Raw genomic sequence first — 13426 nt, forward strand, 5'->3', positions numbered from 1 at the left:
TTGCGCTACTACAACTCTCTCATTGGTAGAAAAAAGCGCTTTTATTTAAAATGCCTTATTGTAAAATATTAAGAGAACGATAAAAAAATTGGAATTGTTAAATTTATTGTTTTTCATGTTTAATTATGTTTTCTTTATAAAAATTAATCTATTATTATTATTATTATTATTTGTCAATTTTAATTTAACAAATTTTTAATTATATTAAAAAAATTCCCTTAATATTAAATTAATGAAGTAGATACTTTAATTTAAAAGTTTATTTCTATAGAAAAAAAGTCATTTTAACAAAAAAGTAAAATTATTTCTACTAAGAATCTGAAAATAATTAATAAAAATTAATGTTTACAAAACAAATATAATTAAATATAAAACAATAAATTTAATCCTTATAATTTTTTTTATTGTTTTCTATCCAGTTAAGTTAAATTTGTCTTTAGCCTTTGAAAAAATTTTTTACAAAAATTAATTATTTGATACAAAAAAAAAAAAAAAAGATTAAAGATTTTTAGGTCTAGTAAATAATAATGTTTATTTGATTAAAATATACAATTATATAGACAACTGACAAGTAAATTTAATTTTGGATCAAATAAATATTACATAATTTTTTTCTTCAGTGTGTGATTATTCATAAATCATCTAATCGAATTAATAATTATATTAATTGATGTATCAATTATATTATAATTAAATATTATTATTCGCTGACGATGAACAATTTTTTATTGCGGGCAATCATAATTTATATACAATAATTTTAAGAAAAATTTTTATTTTTTATTCTTCTATTATATAGACTAGAATTTTTTGCAATTTCCAGCAAAAAGTTCGATACCACTTCTACTTCCAGGTTTTATTATTTTAAAATGGAAAGGATGATTAGCGGTAAAAGTTCTATCTGATTTAGGAAGTCGTCCTCCTTTAGTTAAAGCAAAAATTAAATTAATTATTTGAAAAAAAAATGCGAGTATAAGATAAATATAAAAATTCGAAGCACAGAAAAAAATTTATGAAAGTTTAAAGCACTTACCAGGTCTATAAAAACTGGGGAGGTCAGCTCCTTCGTCTACTTCAATAACAGTTTTGTCAATAACTTTATTCATAAAAATAGTCGAATTTGAAATTCCATTGAAATTGGCTGAATCATTAAACATTTCATTCATTCCCATCTGCCGAGAAACAATTAATAAAAATTTAATTACAAATGCTATTTTTTCATTTTTTATATTCTATATATTTTTTTCATTAAAAATAAAAAAAATATTGCAAAGAAACTCACTTTTTGTAAAACATCCTTTATTTCAACAGTATTTTCAATTTTAAATTTAGGTAGATTTAAATCAACCATATAATATACTCCTTTGGTACGGATTTCTTCGATAGTTGTTGATTTTAATTTTCTTTCCAATTCCTCGAGACCGTCAATTGAATTAGGAAGAATTATAAGCAATATATGATCAGCATTCTAAAAATGTTATAAAAAAAAGGTATAGCCTAATTATTTTGATTAAAATATTTTTATTTCCTTTCAAAAAAAAAAAATAAGACTCATTTTTTTAAATAAGAAAAAAATATTTCGTTAATTGCCGATAATTTCATTAGAAAAACATTTATTTTTTTATTTTTTTTTTTTTTTAAATGACTTTTTAGGTATTTACATATATATTTCTTTTACCGTATAAGGAATTTCAATGAAAGTAGCATTTAAATTTTTCAGTGTTCCATAAGAAAAAATTGATACTCTACGCATCATTTTCATTGAATAATTTTTTCCAGTTGTGTAAAATGTAGAATCAACTGTTCTATCTTTTTCAAAATATCCATCCCAAACACCTTTAAATTGGATATAATTAACCAGCAACATACTATCAACATTATTTAAATCATCTGAAAAAAACAGAAAACTGACGATTATTATTATTATTATTATTAAATTTGTATATTATTATATTAAATTATATTTTTATAATGTTCTTTCAATGTTGTTGGGAGTAATAAATACATATGAATTGAAATAACTGTTAGGGCGCACTCACACCTTTTGGCTGCCTGCCTGCAGGAGTTGTCATGGCAACGTGTAGGAGTAACAGAGAGAGAAAATTCAAATTTGAATTTACTATCTCTGTTACTCCTTCACGTTGCCATGACAACTCCTGCAGGCAGGCAGCCAAAAGGTGTGAGTGCGCCCTTACTAATGCTTTCATTGTTTTGAATTTGTTCCAAGATTTAAACGACAGATGGCGCGTTAGATTGGAGAAATTTGTATTTGTGAAACGCATCTATATTGCTTAACCCGTGTATGACACCGGCAATATACGCGAATCATGGTAACTCCAACTGTTTTTTGTATATTTATTATATTTAAATATTATATTCAATTTGTGGTAATTACCAATTATTACCACAGAAACCAAAAACGCTGAATGAATGTTTTAATATTGCTTCAGAAATTAAAATGCATATAAAAGATAAAAGACGATTTGAAAACGTAAGCAGTTAACCAAGAAACAATAATGACACATATATAACGAAATCAAAATAAATTAATTAAAAAATAAATATACTATTACTTTTAATTCCGTAGGAAAAAAGTGTCATTTTCTTTTTTTTTTCATTCACAAAATAGAATAAATCATGATAGGTAAAATCACTACACTTTGCACGATAAATTATTAAGAGCTTAATTACCCCATAATATTATTTAAATCAGCTAAAAAAATCATATTTAAATGATACATTTGTCATTAATGTAAAAAAATAGATTATAAAACATTAAAAATTTGTTAACAATAAAAACGTTCCTAAATTTCAAACTCACCGCAAATAGGAATAATCCCTCGTTTCATCAAAAAAAATCTGTTTGGTGAGTTTGAAGGTTAGGACCAAAAAAATTTTTAATATTTTTTCTTAAAGTACAAATGTATCATTTAAAGAGGCCTATATACTTAGGCGAAAAGTTTTATTTTAATTAATTAAAGAGAATAATATTTAGATAAAATTTAAAAATAGTAGTAAATTACAAACCAGTTTTCACGAATTCTTGAACTGCATCATTGGTTTCATTTGCAAACCATTTGTTGATGGAATTGGCAGTATTATTTAAATTTGAAAAATTAACATTCTCTACTTCCCTTAATGGTTTTATGAGATAATCATTATTTAATGAATTTCGAAATTCTGAATTAATACTATATTTATCACTGATGTATAATTTATTTAAAGATTTAATCGTAAGTGGGCCCCCTTCTCCCCAGGTATACTAAAAAATATATATGAATATTAAATTATATTATTTAATTAAAAAAAAATTTAGTATACAAACAAAGTATATATAAAAAATTAATATTCCCTTTATTAATCGTAATTTATCAGTAATGAACGGATTTTTTTTTTCATGAATTAGAACAAAAATTTAGCTTTTAATTAAAATTAAATTAGTAATTAAAATTCTTTATGTCCCAATTAATTATAAATATAGTAAAATTTGATTTAATGGCTTTTTATAGGACAAGTAAAAAATATTAAGAAACATCTTTAACGTTTCGAAATCGGTATACCGATTCCCTCATCAGAATTTATTTCATCAATTAATTCTGAGGAATTAAATTTTAAGAATAGTTGTGAAATAATTAAATTTTTTACACAAATTTTCTCAAATTATAAAAATTTCTTAATAATGCTAACAGAAATGATCCTTTATTTGATTCTCACAACTATTCTTAAAATTTAATTCCTCAGAATTAATTGATGAAATAAATTCTGATGAGGAAATCGGTATACCGATTCCGAAACGTTAAAGATGTTTCTTAATATCTTTTACTTGTCCTATAAAAAGCCATTAAATCATATTTTACTAAAGTTAATTAGTTTCGAACAGTATATTCGATATAAATTCGTTTTTCCGAATTCGCGAGGGATATTATTTAAAATTAACTATTTTGTTTGTACTTTTCTGATTGTGAATTGAAATTTTTTTTTTATATAATATATATTACATAGGGTAACTGCACCAGTGGTGGATCATGCACCAGTGGTGGATCAACTGCGAGAAAAATGGTCATTTGTGTTTATACGTTTGTAAGTAAATGAACCGCAAGTGTCGGTAATTGTTAAGAAAGTTATACAGATCAATATTACAATTTAAAAAAATTTTTAAATTCATCGCGAAGAAAGCAGGACAACAATTACTAAAATGGTGACAGAAAACAAGAGTTTTCCTTAACATGTAAGTTAAGAGTATATTTTGGAATAGAAAGCTTTGGAGTTATTTTAGGGCAATTTTTAATTCTTTTCACAATAGGAGGCATTTCGTTTCATCCCCATAGAGCCCTGAGAACAATATTTACGTCTTTAAGTAGCGCGTGTCCATTGTTTTCGGGTGATCCACGACTGGAACCAAAAAAGTAACAAAATCTAGTGGTGGATCAGTCCTACTTTTCGCCTGTTGACGCATTGTTTTATTGAAAATTTTATGAGTTAAATTTTAGTTAACACTAATTCAAATGTTTATTAATTGTTAACACCTGGGGGTCGATTACATAACTTTCCCACTTCCCACATCTCACTTCCCACATTTTACATCCCACTTCCCAAATCCCACTTCCTACATTTTACATCCCACTTCCCACATCCCATATTTCACATCTCACTTCTTACTTCCCATATTTCATATCCACTTCCCATATTTTACATACCACATCCCACTTCCCATATTTCACATTCCACATCACACTTCCCACATTTCACATCCCACTTCTCACATTTCACTTTTAACACTTCACATCTCACATTGTACATTACACTTTTCTTATCACGCTTCCCACCTTTTATATCCCACTTCTCACATCTCTCCCATTTCCCACAAGATGTTGGATGTGGAAAGTGGTATGTAAAATGTGGGAAGTGAGAAGTGGGATGTAAAATGTGGGAAGTGAGATGTGGGAAATGGAATGTGGGAATTGAGAAGTGGGGTGTAAAATGTAGGAAGTGAGATGTGGGATGTAAAATGTGGGAAGTGAGAAGTGGGATGTAAAATGTGGGAAGTGAGATGTGGGAAATGGGATGTGGGAATTGAGAAGTGGGGTGTAAAATGTAGGAAGTGAGATGTGGGATATAAAATGTGGGAAGTGAGAAGTGGGATGTAAAATGTGGGAATTGAGAAGTGGGATGTAAAATATAGGAAGTGAGATGTGGGATGTAAAATGTGGAAAGTGAGATGTAAAATGTGGGAAGTGAGATGTGGGAAATGGGATGTGGGAAGTGAGATGTGGGAAATGGGATGTGGGAATTGAGAAGTGGGATGTAAAATATAGGAAGTGAGATGTGGGATGTGGGATGTAAAATGTGGAAAGTGAGATGTGGGAAGTGGGATGTAAAATATAGGAAGTGAGATGTGGGAAATGGGATGTAAAATGTGGGAAGTAAGATGTAAAATGTGGGAAGTGAGATGTGGGAAGTTGGATGTAAAATGTGGGAAGTGAGAAGTGGGATGTAAAATGTGGGATGTGGGAAGTGGGAAAGTTACGTAATCGACCCCCTGATTTCAAATTGTTAAATTTTTGTTGAATTAAAATACCCAGAATTAATAAATGTTATTTATCATTGAAACTGAAGCTTTAAGAGTTTCTATTTATTTATTACCAAAAATTCTAATAAAAAGATGATTAATTAATATTTAGTCACATTATACCTATAGAAATGAAAGAGGAGGGGATATGGATAGGAAAATGAATTTGAAAATCTGTCCGTAAAGCCTTATAAAAGTTGCAAAGCGTCTCAGTCTCGTAATTTTAAAATGCAATGTTTTTTAGTATGATTTTTTAAGTGATCCACCACTGGAGCAATTATAACCATGACTGGTGCAAACAGTGATCCAGAATAGGATCATTGACAAATTATCTTTGATGGAGCATTAAAGTAAACGTAGGTGTCAAAATTAAGTCTAACCTTGAAGGAAATGTCTATTGGAACTATCTGATCCATAATACTATAAAGAATAACCTCGAATTTGTCTAAAAACAACCTATACAGAACTTCAAAGTCAAAATAAGAAAGTTAAGGGGCTTAACTGATCCACCACTGGTGCAGTTACCCTATATCTAAGTAAAATATTTATTATATATCATTCACTTACTTCTAGAAAATACAGTAGTCGTGAATATGAGTTCTTGCAATGAGTATGATTTGATAATTTTAAAGAATCTCTCAATTCTTTAGCAGTATTTTTACGTGCACCAAAAGTAAGTGCATTTAAAGCAAAATATATATTCAGTGGAGAAGTGACGATATTTTCTGCTTTGTTTTCTGATGCAATCTAAAAACATGAAACAAAAAAAACATTTTTTTTTTAAATTAATAATATTTTACAGAAGTAATGTCATCTAAAGTTAATGCATTGAAATTTGGTATGAAAAAAATTGAAAACATCATTTGGAAATTTAAACTTTTCGGATTTTATAAATTTGTAGCCAATAGCTCAACTGATAATAATAATATTAGTAATTATTTAATTTATTTCAAATTTAATGAATTATATTAAATGTACATTTTTATTTAATAAGTCTACATTGAATTAAAATTAAAATTTAAATTATTTCAAAATAATCGTTTTAAATTTTATAAAAATAATTTCTGTTTTTTTTTGAATTAAAAAAAAATTCAACGACGTCAATAGAAAAGAAAAAAAACTTTTAATATCAAAAAAAGCTATAATTTGATATATTATTATCAAAAAAATTTAATAATTAATTACCTCATATAATTGATTAGAGAATTCCTTTAAAAACGGTTGAATACATTCAATTTCACTAGGCATTCCAATCACTGCTGGTGGGTTAAAGCTATAAGACTGACATGTTGTAAAAAGTATTACAACACAAAGGAGAAAAGCTGAAATTATTTAAGATTAAAGATTAATTAATTTAATTTTTATTTAATGAAATCAATTAAATTTAAAAAATATAAATAAATAAAAACGTTATGTTTTTATAAATTTTCATATGTATAGAACATCTATTAATATTTCTAATTGAATATAATAAATAATAATATAAATAATAATAAATATAGTAAATAATTTATAAAATAAATTAATTGTAAGACAATTAATAAATAATTAAAAATGGAATTGTAAAAATATTTGAATAAATTAAGGTTAACTATATATTATAAATAATAAATAAATTGAAATAAGTAAAAAATAATAAATTAAGTACACTGAAAAAAAATTTATTTTGTTCAAATACTCGATTACTTGACTATTATTTGAGACAATTAAATGGTATATTTGTTTCAAATATAGAAAATATTGGTTCAAATACAATTTATTTAATTCAAATAAAAATTATTTGGTTCAAGTAAATATTTATTTCATAATAGTCAAATAATCGAGTATTTGAATCAAATAATTTTTTTTTTCAGTGTAAAATTATATTAAAAATAAAAATTTAAGAGTAATATTTAATATTATAATTATAATATTTTTGGTTAAAAAATTGAAAAGTTCAAATATTTAAAAAATTAGAAAAAAAATTATTCCTACTTACTGAAATTCATGTTAATTAACCCCATTTGCCTGTCTTGTTATTTTTTTTAAATATTACACAAAAAATAGAAAATTGTGTAAACTAACTCAAATTCAGTTGACAATGTTGTGAACTTATATACCTATCGAGACGGTTTTTATAACTGATCTTACTGATCCCTATGTTGTCTTATTTGAAAGAGGTGGGGGACAATTTTTATTTAAATATAAGATTCATTATATATGCATACATAATAAAAGACTATTGTATAGGTCATTCGATGGGAAATTTTCATTCAAATTTTTTTTTCTTGTCAAACATTTTTTTTTTTTAAATCTTTATGAAAAATAAAAAATACTTTGTTTTTTAAATAAAAAATTTGTTTAAAAATAAAATAAATAAAAATTATGGAGGTTATAATTTTTTTTAAATTTAACAGTAGAGAAATTCTAAAAATTGACTATTCTTAAAATCGATTGATTTAAAAATTTAAAGTTAAAAAATTATAACTTTAAATAAATAAATTAAAATATATACGTATTTTCTTATTTTTCATAAAGATTTAGAAAAAAAAGTTTTTTTTAATTAAAAATCTCACATGGAATGTCCCCATATAATATAGAGTTTTTATTGTTAGATATAGTAAAAATTACAAAAATTGCAAATTTTAGTAACTGTTGAATATAAAATTATATTTTTAAAATTTTTAATAAATTTAATATACCTATTAAAAATTTTTTTTAATAAATTTAAGAAATTTGGAATATTATCCTTTATTGGTAATATTTTAGAATCTTTTAATGAAAATTATTCTTAACTTAAGTATATTTAAAAAAAAACCTATTTTATTAAAATAAAAATAAATTTTTAAATTTAGGTATTCTCATTTTAAAAATAAGAAAGAAAGAAGATAAGTTGCATCGAAATATTTTAAAGAAATAATATATTCAAATATATATATATATATATATATATATATATATATATATATATTGTTAAGGGTTATTGTAATTTAATTTATGTTTAGACAGTATAATATAACTGAAAAATTACATCAGCCTTGATTATCAAGTGTTTATGAAAATTTAGAGTTTATTTACACGTTCTATTTAATGAATAAAAAAACATAGAGATGAAAATGAAGAATATTGTTCTTAAAAATAAGATTATAAATTTAATGATGAAAAATATAAAAGTTTATTAATACCCGTGTGGAAAAAGCCACGATCTTGCCCTCAAGAGTTCGGGGCCCCCGGCGGGGGCCCATGAGGGCTGATCCATATGGCGAATCCATGAGGGGCACCGTAGGGGCCCCGCATGGATCGCCCTCATGATCGATTAGCAAAATTTTCTAAGTCCAAAAATCAAATATTTTTTTATCACCAAAAAATTAATGTTTATAATGATTCACAACAATGAAAAACGCGTTTTTAATTAAAATATATTTTCACTTTTTTTGAAAATAACACTCACACTTATGGCGAATCCATGAGGGGCACCGTAGGGGCCCCGCATGGATCGCCCTCATGATCGATTAGCAAAATTTTCTAAGTCCAAAATTCAAATATTTTTTTATCACCAAAAAATTAATGTTTATAATGATTCAGAACCACGAAAAACGCGTTTTTAATAAAAATATATTTACACTTTTTTGAAAATAACACTCACACTTATGGCAAAATAGATGAGGGCCACCGTAGGGGCCCGCATGGATCGCCCTCATGATCGATTAGCAAAATTTTCTAAGTCCAAAAATCAAATATTTTTTTATCAACAAAAAATGAATGTTTCCAATGATTCAAAACAACGAAAAACGCGTTTTTAATAAAAATATATTTACACTTTTTTGAAAATTCGCCTGAGATGATTCATGATAATAATCATAAAGCATATAATTAATTATATTTTATAAATTGCATTTGATTGGAAAATATAATTTAATATCTTAACTTTAACTAAATGATGTTAAGCACTTTTCTTTGTTAGGTATTTTTCAAGTTTAAATAGCATCAAGAAGTTAGCATTCGTTTTGAAGTAGCGTGCGTAGCGTAGTTGGTAAAGCGTTAGACTCATAGTCCGTAGGTCGTAGGTTCGATTCCCCCCATGCGTTAGATTTATTTATTTCTCAGGTTTGCGTTTAATCATTAATTCTATGTATGAATTAATTGAAAAATGAAAATATCGGTTAATAGTATGCATAAATTACATATTTTTTAATTTTTTAATTAATTAATTTATTATTACTTTTAATTATATCCGACAGTTAATTAATTAGAACGTTAATTAATAAATTCAATTTGAGTAAGAATTTAATTTAAAATTGAATAATTATTAAATAAATATGTTATTTATTCATAACTTAAGCTTATTTATTATCAATTAACTTTTATTATTAATATTATTGATTAAAAAACATTATGGCAAACTTGAGGGCAAGATGAGGGCAAACGTGAGGGCCCATAAGGGCGCCCGTAGGGGCACCCTCATGGATCGCCCATGCGGGCGCCCTCATCGATGAGCATGTCGTTTCCATGAGGGGCCCCTATGGATCATCCATATGCGCCCCTCATGGCATGAGGGCGATCCATAAGGGCCCCCGCTGGGGGCCCACATCACTTTTCCACACGGGTAACTACAAAAAAATAACTTTACTGTAGTCAAGTAATAAATTAATTGTAACATATCATGAAAACATTACATTAATTGTTGTCTAAAAAATTATCTTTTGATAATTGACTTTTATATATTATTTATTGCACATTAGTTTATGGGTAATTAATTTTTCAAAAATGATATCTTAAAATTTAAAAAACAATATTTTTGTCTATTTTTATAAAAATGTTGAAAACAAATTTACTTGTCCTTTATATAGATAATATAGGTATATTTATGTCGCTAAATTTAAATAAATAATATTCTGTGAAATTAATTGTTAAAAATACCTACATATTTTATTTTTTAATTTTTTCTATTTATAATTCTAAAATATATTCTAATCTATTTACTTTTCTAAACAAAACTCTTAATTTTTTGTATCGTTGAATTTATTTTTAAAATGTGACCAAAACGATTCAAATTCAAATTTCTGAATAATAAAACAGAGTTAATAAATTCGTGTTTCAAAATATACACCCAGTGAAATGATATATTTATTTTAACTAAAAATGTATAATTATTTACAATTTTTTTATTTGTTACAAATAAATTTTTTATTTAAAAGAAATAAACTGATATTTAATCGAAATATTTGTGGTTTATTCTCAGAAATATATAAAATTATTTGCATTTAATACAAAATGTTTATTTGTAAGAAATAAATGAATATTTGATTCAAATATAAGTATATTTGGTGCAAAAATGCACGCCTGCGCAACTCTCGCTTCACTGTATATCGTCTGCAGATCGCCGCGATGGTTGTGAATTTATCGTGCAAAAAAATTTGTCGAATCTTAATTAAAGGTAAGATCAAAACATATTTCTATTTAACAAGCAATTAAATTAATTTAATCTAATATGTTTTATTTATTTCGTTGGGTATTTTCGGCGTCCCAACGAATAATATGCAGTCGTCTGTTCAAACACGATTTTAACGATTTTAATTTATTTGGATCAAATAAAAAGTATTTTATCCAAATACATCATTTACTTGACTATTATCTAATAAATATGTATTTGAACCAAATACACATTTACTAAACCCAAGTATTTTATTTTATCGTATCAAATAAATAGTTATTTGAATCAAATACAAAATATTCAAATCAAATAAATGAAGTATTCAAAGCTAATAAATAATTATTTAAATCAATTATGAAAATTATTTCATTCAATACTGCATGTTTTTTGATTCAAATAAATATTTATTTGCATTAATAAAATAGTTTACTTGAAACAATTAAAAATTTTCTTGAATCAAATATTCGATTATTTGTCATAAGTAATTGTTTTAATTGAAACTAAAACCTCTTTAATTGAGGCAATTATTATTTTATTTGATCCAAATACATAATTTATTTGCATAATCGATTGAAATATTTTTTTATTTGTCTTGATGAAATAGTGTATTAGGATTAAATAATGAATTATTTGTATTAAATAATTCAGTTTATTCCCTGGCGGATTCGATTTGCGTAATGTCTACTTAACTAAGTGGACTTTAGGTAGACATTAGGTAAACATGTAAAAAAACGTAAAGAAAAGCTATTAATCGACTTATTATGATAAAAAAAAGTTGATAAAAGGGTAAATGAATGTTTATAGAGTAAATTCGTACAAAATTTGTAATTAATAAAGCATTAAATAATTAATAATGAATGGAAATGTGCGCGAGGTACCTGATCAGTTCAGCTGTACAATTATTTTCGTGCTATTTTCATGAAAAGAATATAAATTAACGGCAAAAACAATTGATATTTATAAAAAAGTGTAAAATTGATTTAATTTGAGTGTTTGCAATACGAATTATTAAATAATAATTAAGTTTTTATCAAATGTTAATAGTGTTGTGAAAACCTGTGAAAACTAATGAGTTAGGGGAGACCGAGGAGGAAAGTAACAAAAATCAGTTTTTTTATGCTAGCATTAAAAATATTTGTCGGATAAATTTGTCCAATATATTAAATGAAAGCTTGGACATTCACCTTTTAAATAAAATTTGAATTAAACATTTATAATAAATTGACAGTTCACAGTATAACTTTTACGCAAGCTCTTCATCTGTTACTTTCCTCCTGACCCCCGAGGAGGAAAGTAACAAGCTCCTAGGAGGAAAGTAACAGTATAAAATTATGTAAAATTCTTTAGACTAATGACTATTATTAATTAGAAATATTTTTATTAGGAACACATAAAAGTTTAAGTACACTTTATACTTATTTGGCACATATTTGGGACATATTTAGCACATATTTCGAACATTTTATGAATTTAGCTCATTTTTTTTCTTAAAGATATTTTATGCTTACCTAGATCACAGGTTTTTCTTAAATAAATCTCTGTTATTCGTAAAATTAAATACGATTTGCTTCAATCATTAGTTAAAACATGGACAATATCGACAACAGGAGAAAAGTAGCGTGTTACTTTCCTCCTCGGTCGCTTTTTTCTTGTATGTCAACAAAAAAGTTAAAACTACACAAATGTTAAATTGTTTGTTTAAGCACAACTTAAAGACAGATAATAAGGCTACAAAATAACGAAAGGCACATTTTGAAAAACAATAAAATTAAAGAAATACGAGACTTTGAAAATTTGAACGAAAACTTACTTTTGACGTTTTTTCTGCACGTCACACCGGAATCAGACCTAACCTTTCCTGTCAGGCTCGGACACACTATGGAGGAGGAAGGGGGAACAGTGCCGACTAAAAATATGTTTGAACCATGTCTATCCGATAATTTGTTTAAAAGTTATAAGCTTTGTTACTTTCCTCCTCTGTTACTTTCCTCCTCGGTCTCCCCTACTACATTACCGATCGCATATGATAATAAAAAGTTCTCGATGAGTGTAACAAAAAAGCTGCAATCATGTCCGTAATTTTGGACGAGAAACAATTATGAAATCAATAATTATTTGTATAACTTTATTCTGCATTTTAAAATTCACTTTTTATTTTCTTTCAAAGCAAAAGCTTGGAAGAAAGCATGCTCGCACTGTATTGTAAAAACTGGTGGCGCCATCTCTGTCAATCTCGGAGATTATGTACTTGGTTAAATTGGAGTTTTTTTGTTACACTCATCGAGAACTTTTTATTATCATATGCGATCGGTAATGTAGTAACTCATTAGTTTTCACAGGTTTTCACAACACTATTAACATTTGATAAAAACTTAATTATTATTTAATAATTCGTATTGCAAACACTCAAATTAAATCAATTTTACACTTTTTTATAAATATCA

At 25.8% G+C, this 13426-nt stretch overlaps 1 protein-coding gene across 1 annotated transcript; it reads right to left on the reverse strand.

Annotated features, from left to right (window-relative positions):
- Positions 1 to 585: 585 nt before the first annotated feature.
- LOC127286639 (serine protease inhibitor 42Dd-like) lies at positions 586 to 7708 on the reverse strand. Its single transcript, XM_051313135.1, has 8 exons — positions 7548 to 7708; positions 6755 to 6891; positions 6137 to 6316; positions 3028 to 3262; positions 1679 to 1890; positions 1283 to 1468; positions 1034 to 1172; positions 586 to 922 (listed from the first exon to the last, which is right to left on the reverse strand). Exons 1-8 carry the CDS (start codon positions 7570 to 7572, stop codon positions 801 to 803), a joined length of 1236 nt encoding a protein of 411 aa, XP_051169092.1. The 5' UTR covers positions 7573 to 7708; the 3' UTR covers positions 586 to 800.
- Positions 7709 to 13426: the final 5718 nt, after the last annotated feature.

The sequence above is a fragment of the Leptopilina boulardi genome, unplaced genomic scaffold (assembly GCF_019393585.1).
Source record: "Leptopilina boulardi isolate dan_hultmark-lab unplaced genomic scaffold, ZJU_Lbou_2.1 LbouV2_362, whole genome shotgun sequence".
In the NCBI taxonomy this organism is placed as follows: domain Eukaryota; kingdom Metazoa; phylum Arthropoda; class Insecta; order Hymenoptera; family Figitidae; genus Leptopilina; species Leptopilina boulardi.

What these genes read in the sequence shown, in the direction of transcription:
- LOC127286639 (XM_051313135.1), bottom strand. Translation starts at nt 7,572, where the DNA reads ATGGGGTTAATTAACATGAATTTCA. An exon ending in TCTCTAATCAATTATATGAG is followed by an intron (nt 6,317 to 6,754) that starts GTAATTAATTAT and finishes TCATGTTTTTAG; the next exon opens with ATTGCATCAGAAAACAAAGC. An exon ending in TCAAGAATTCGTGAAAACTG is followed by an intron (nt 1,891 to 3,027) that starts GTTTGTAATTTA and finishes TGTTTTTTTCAG; the next exon opens with ATGATTTAAATAATGTTGAT.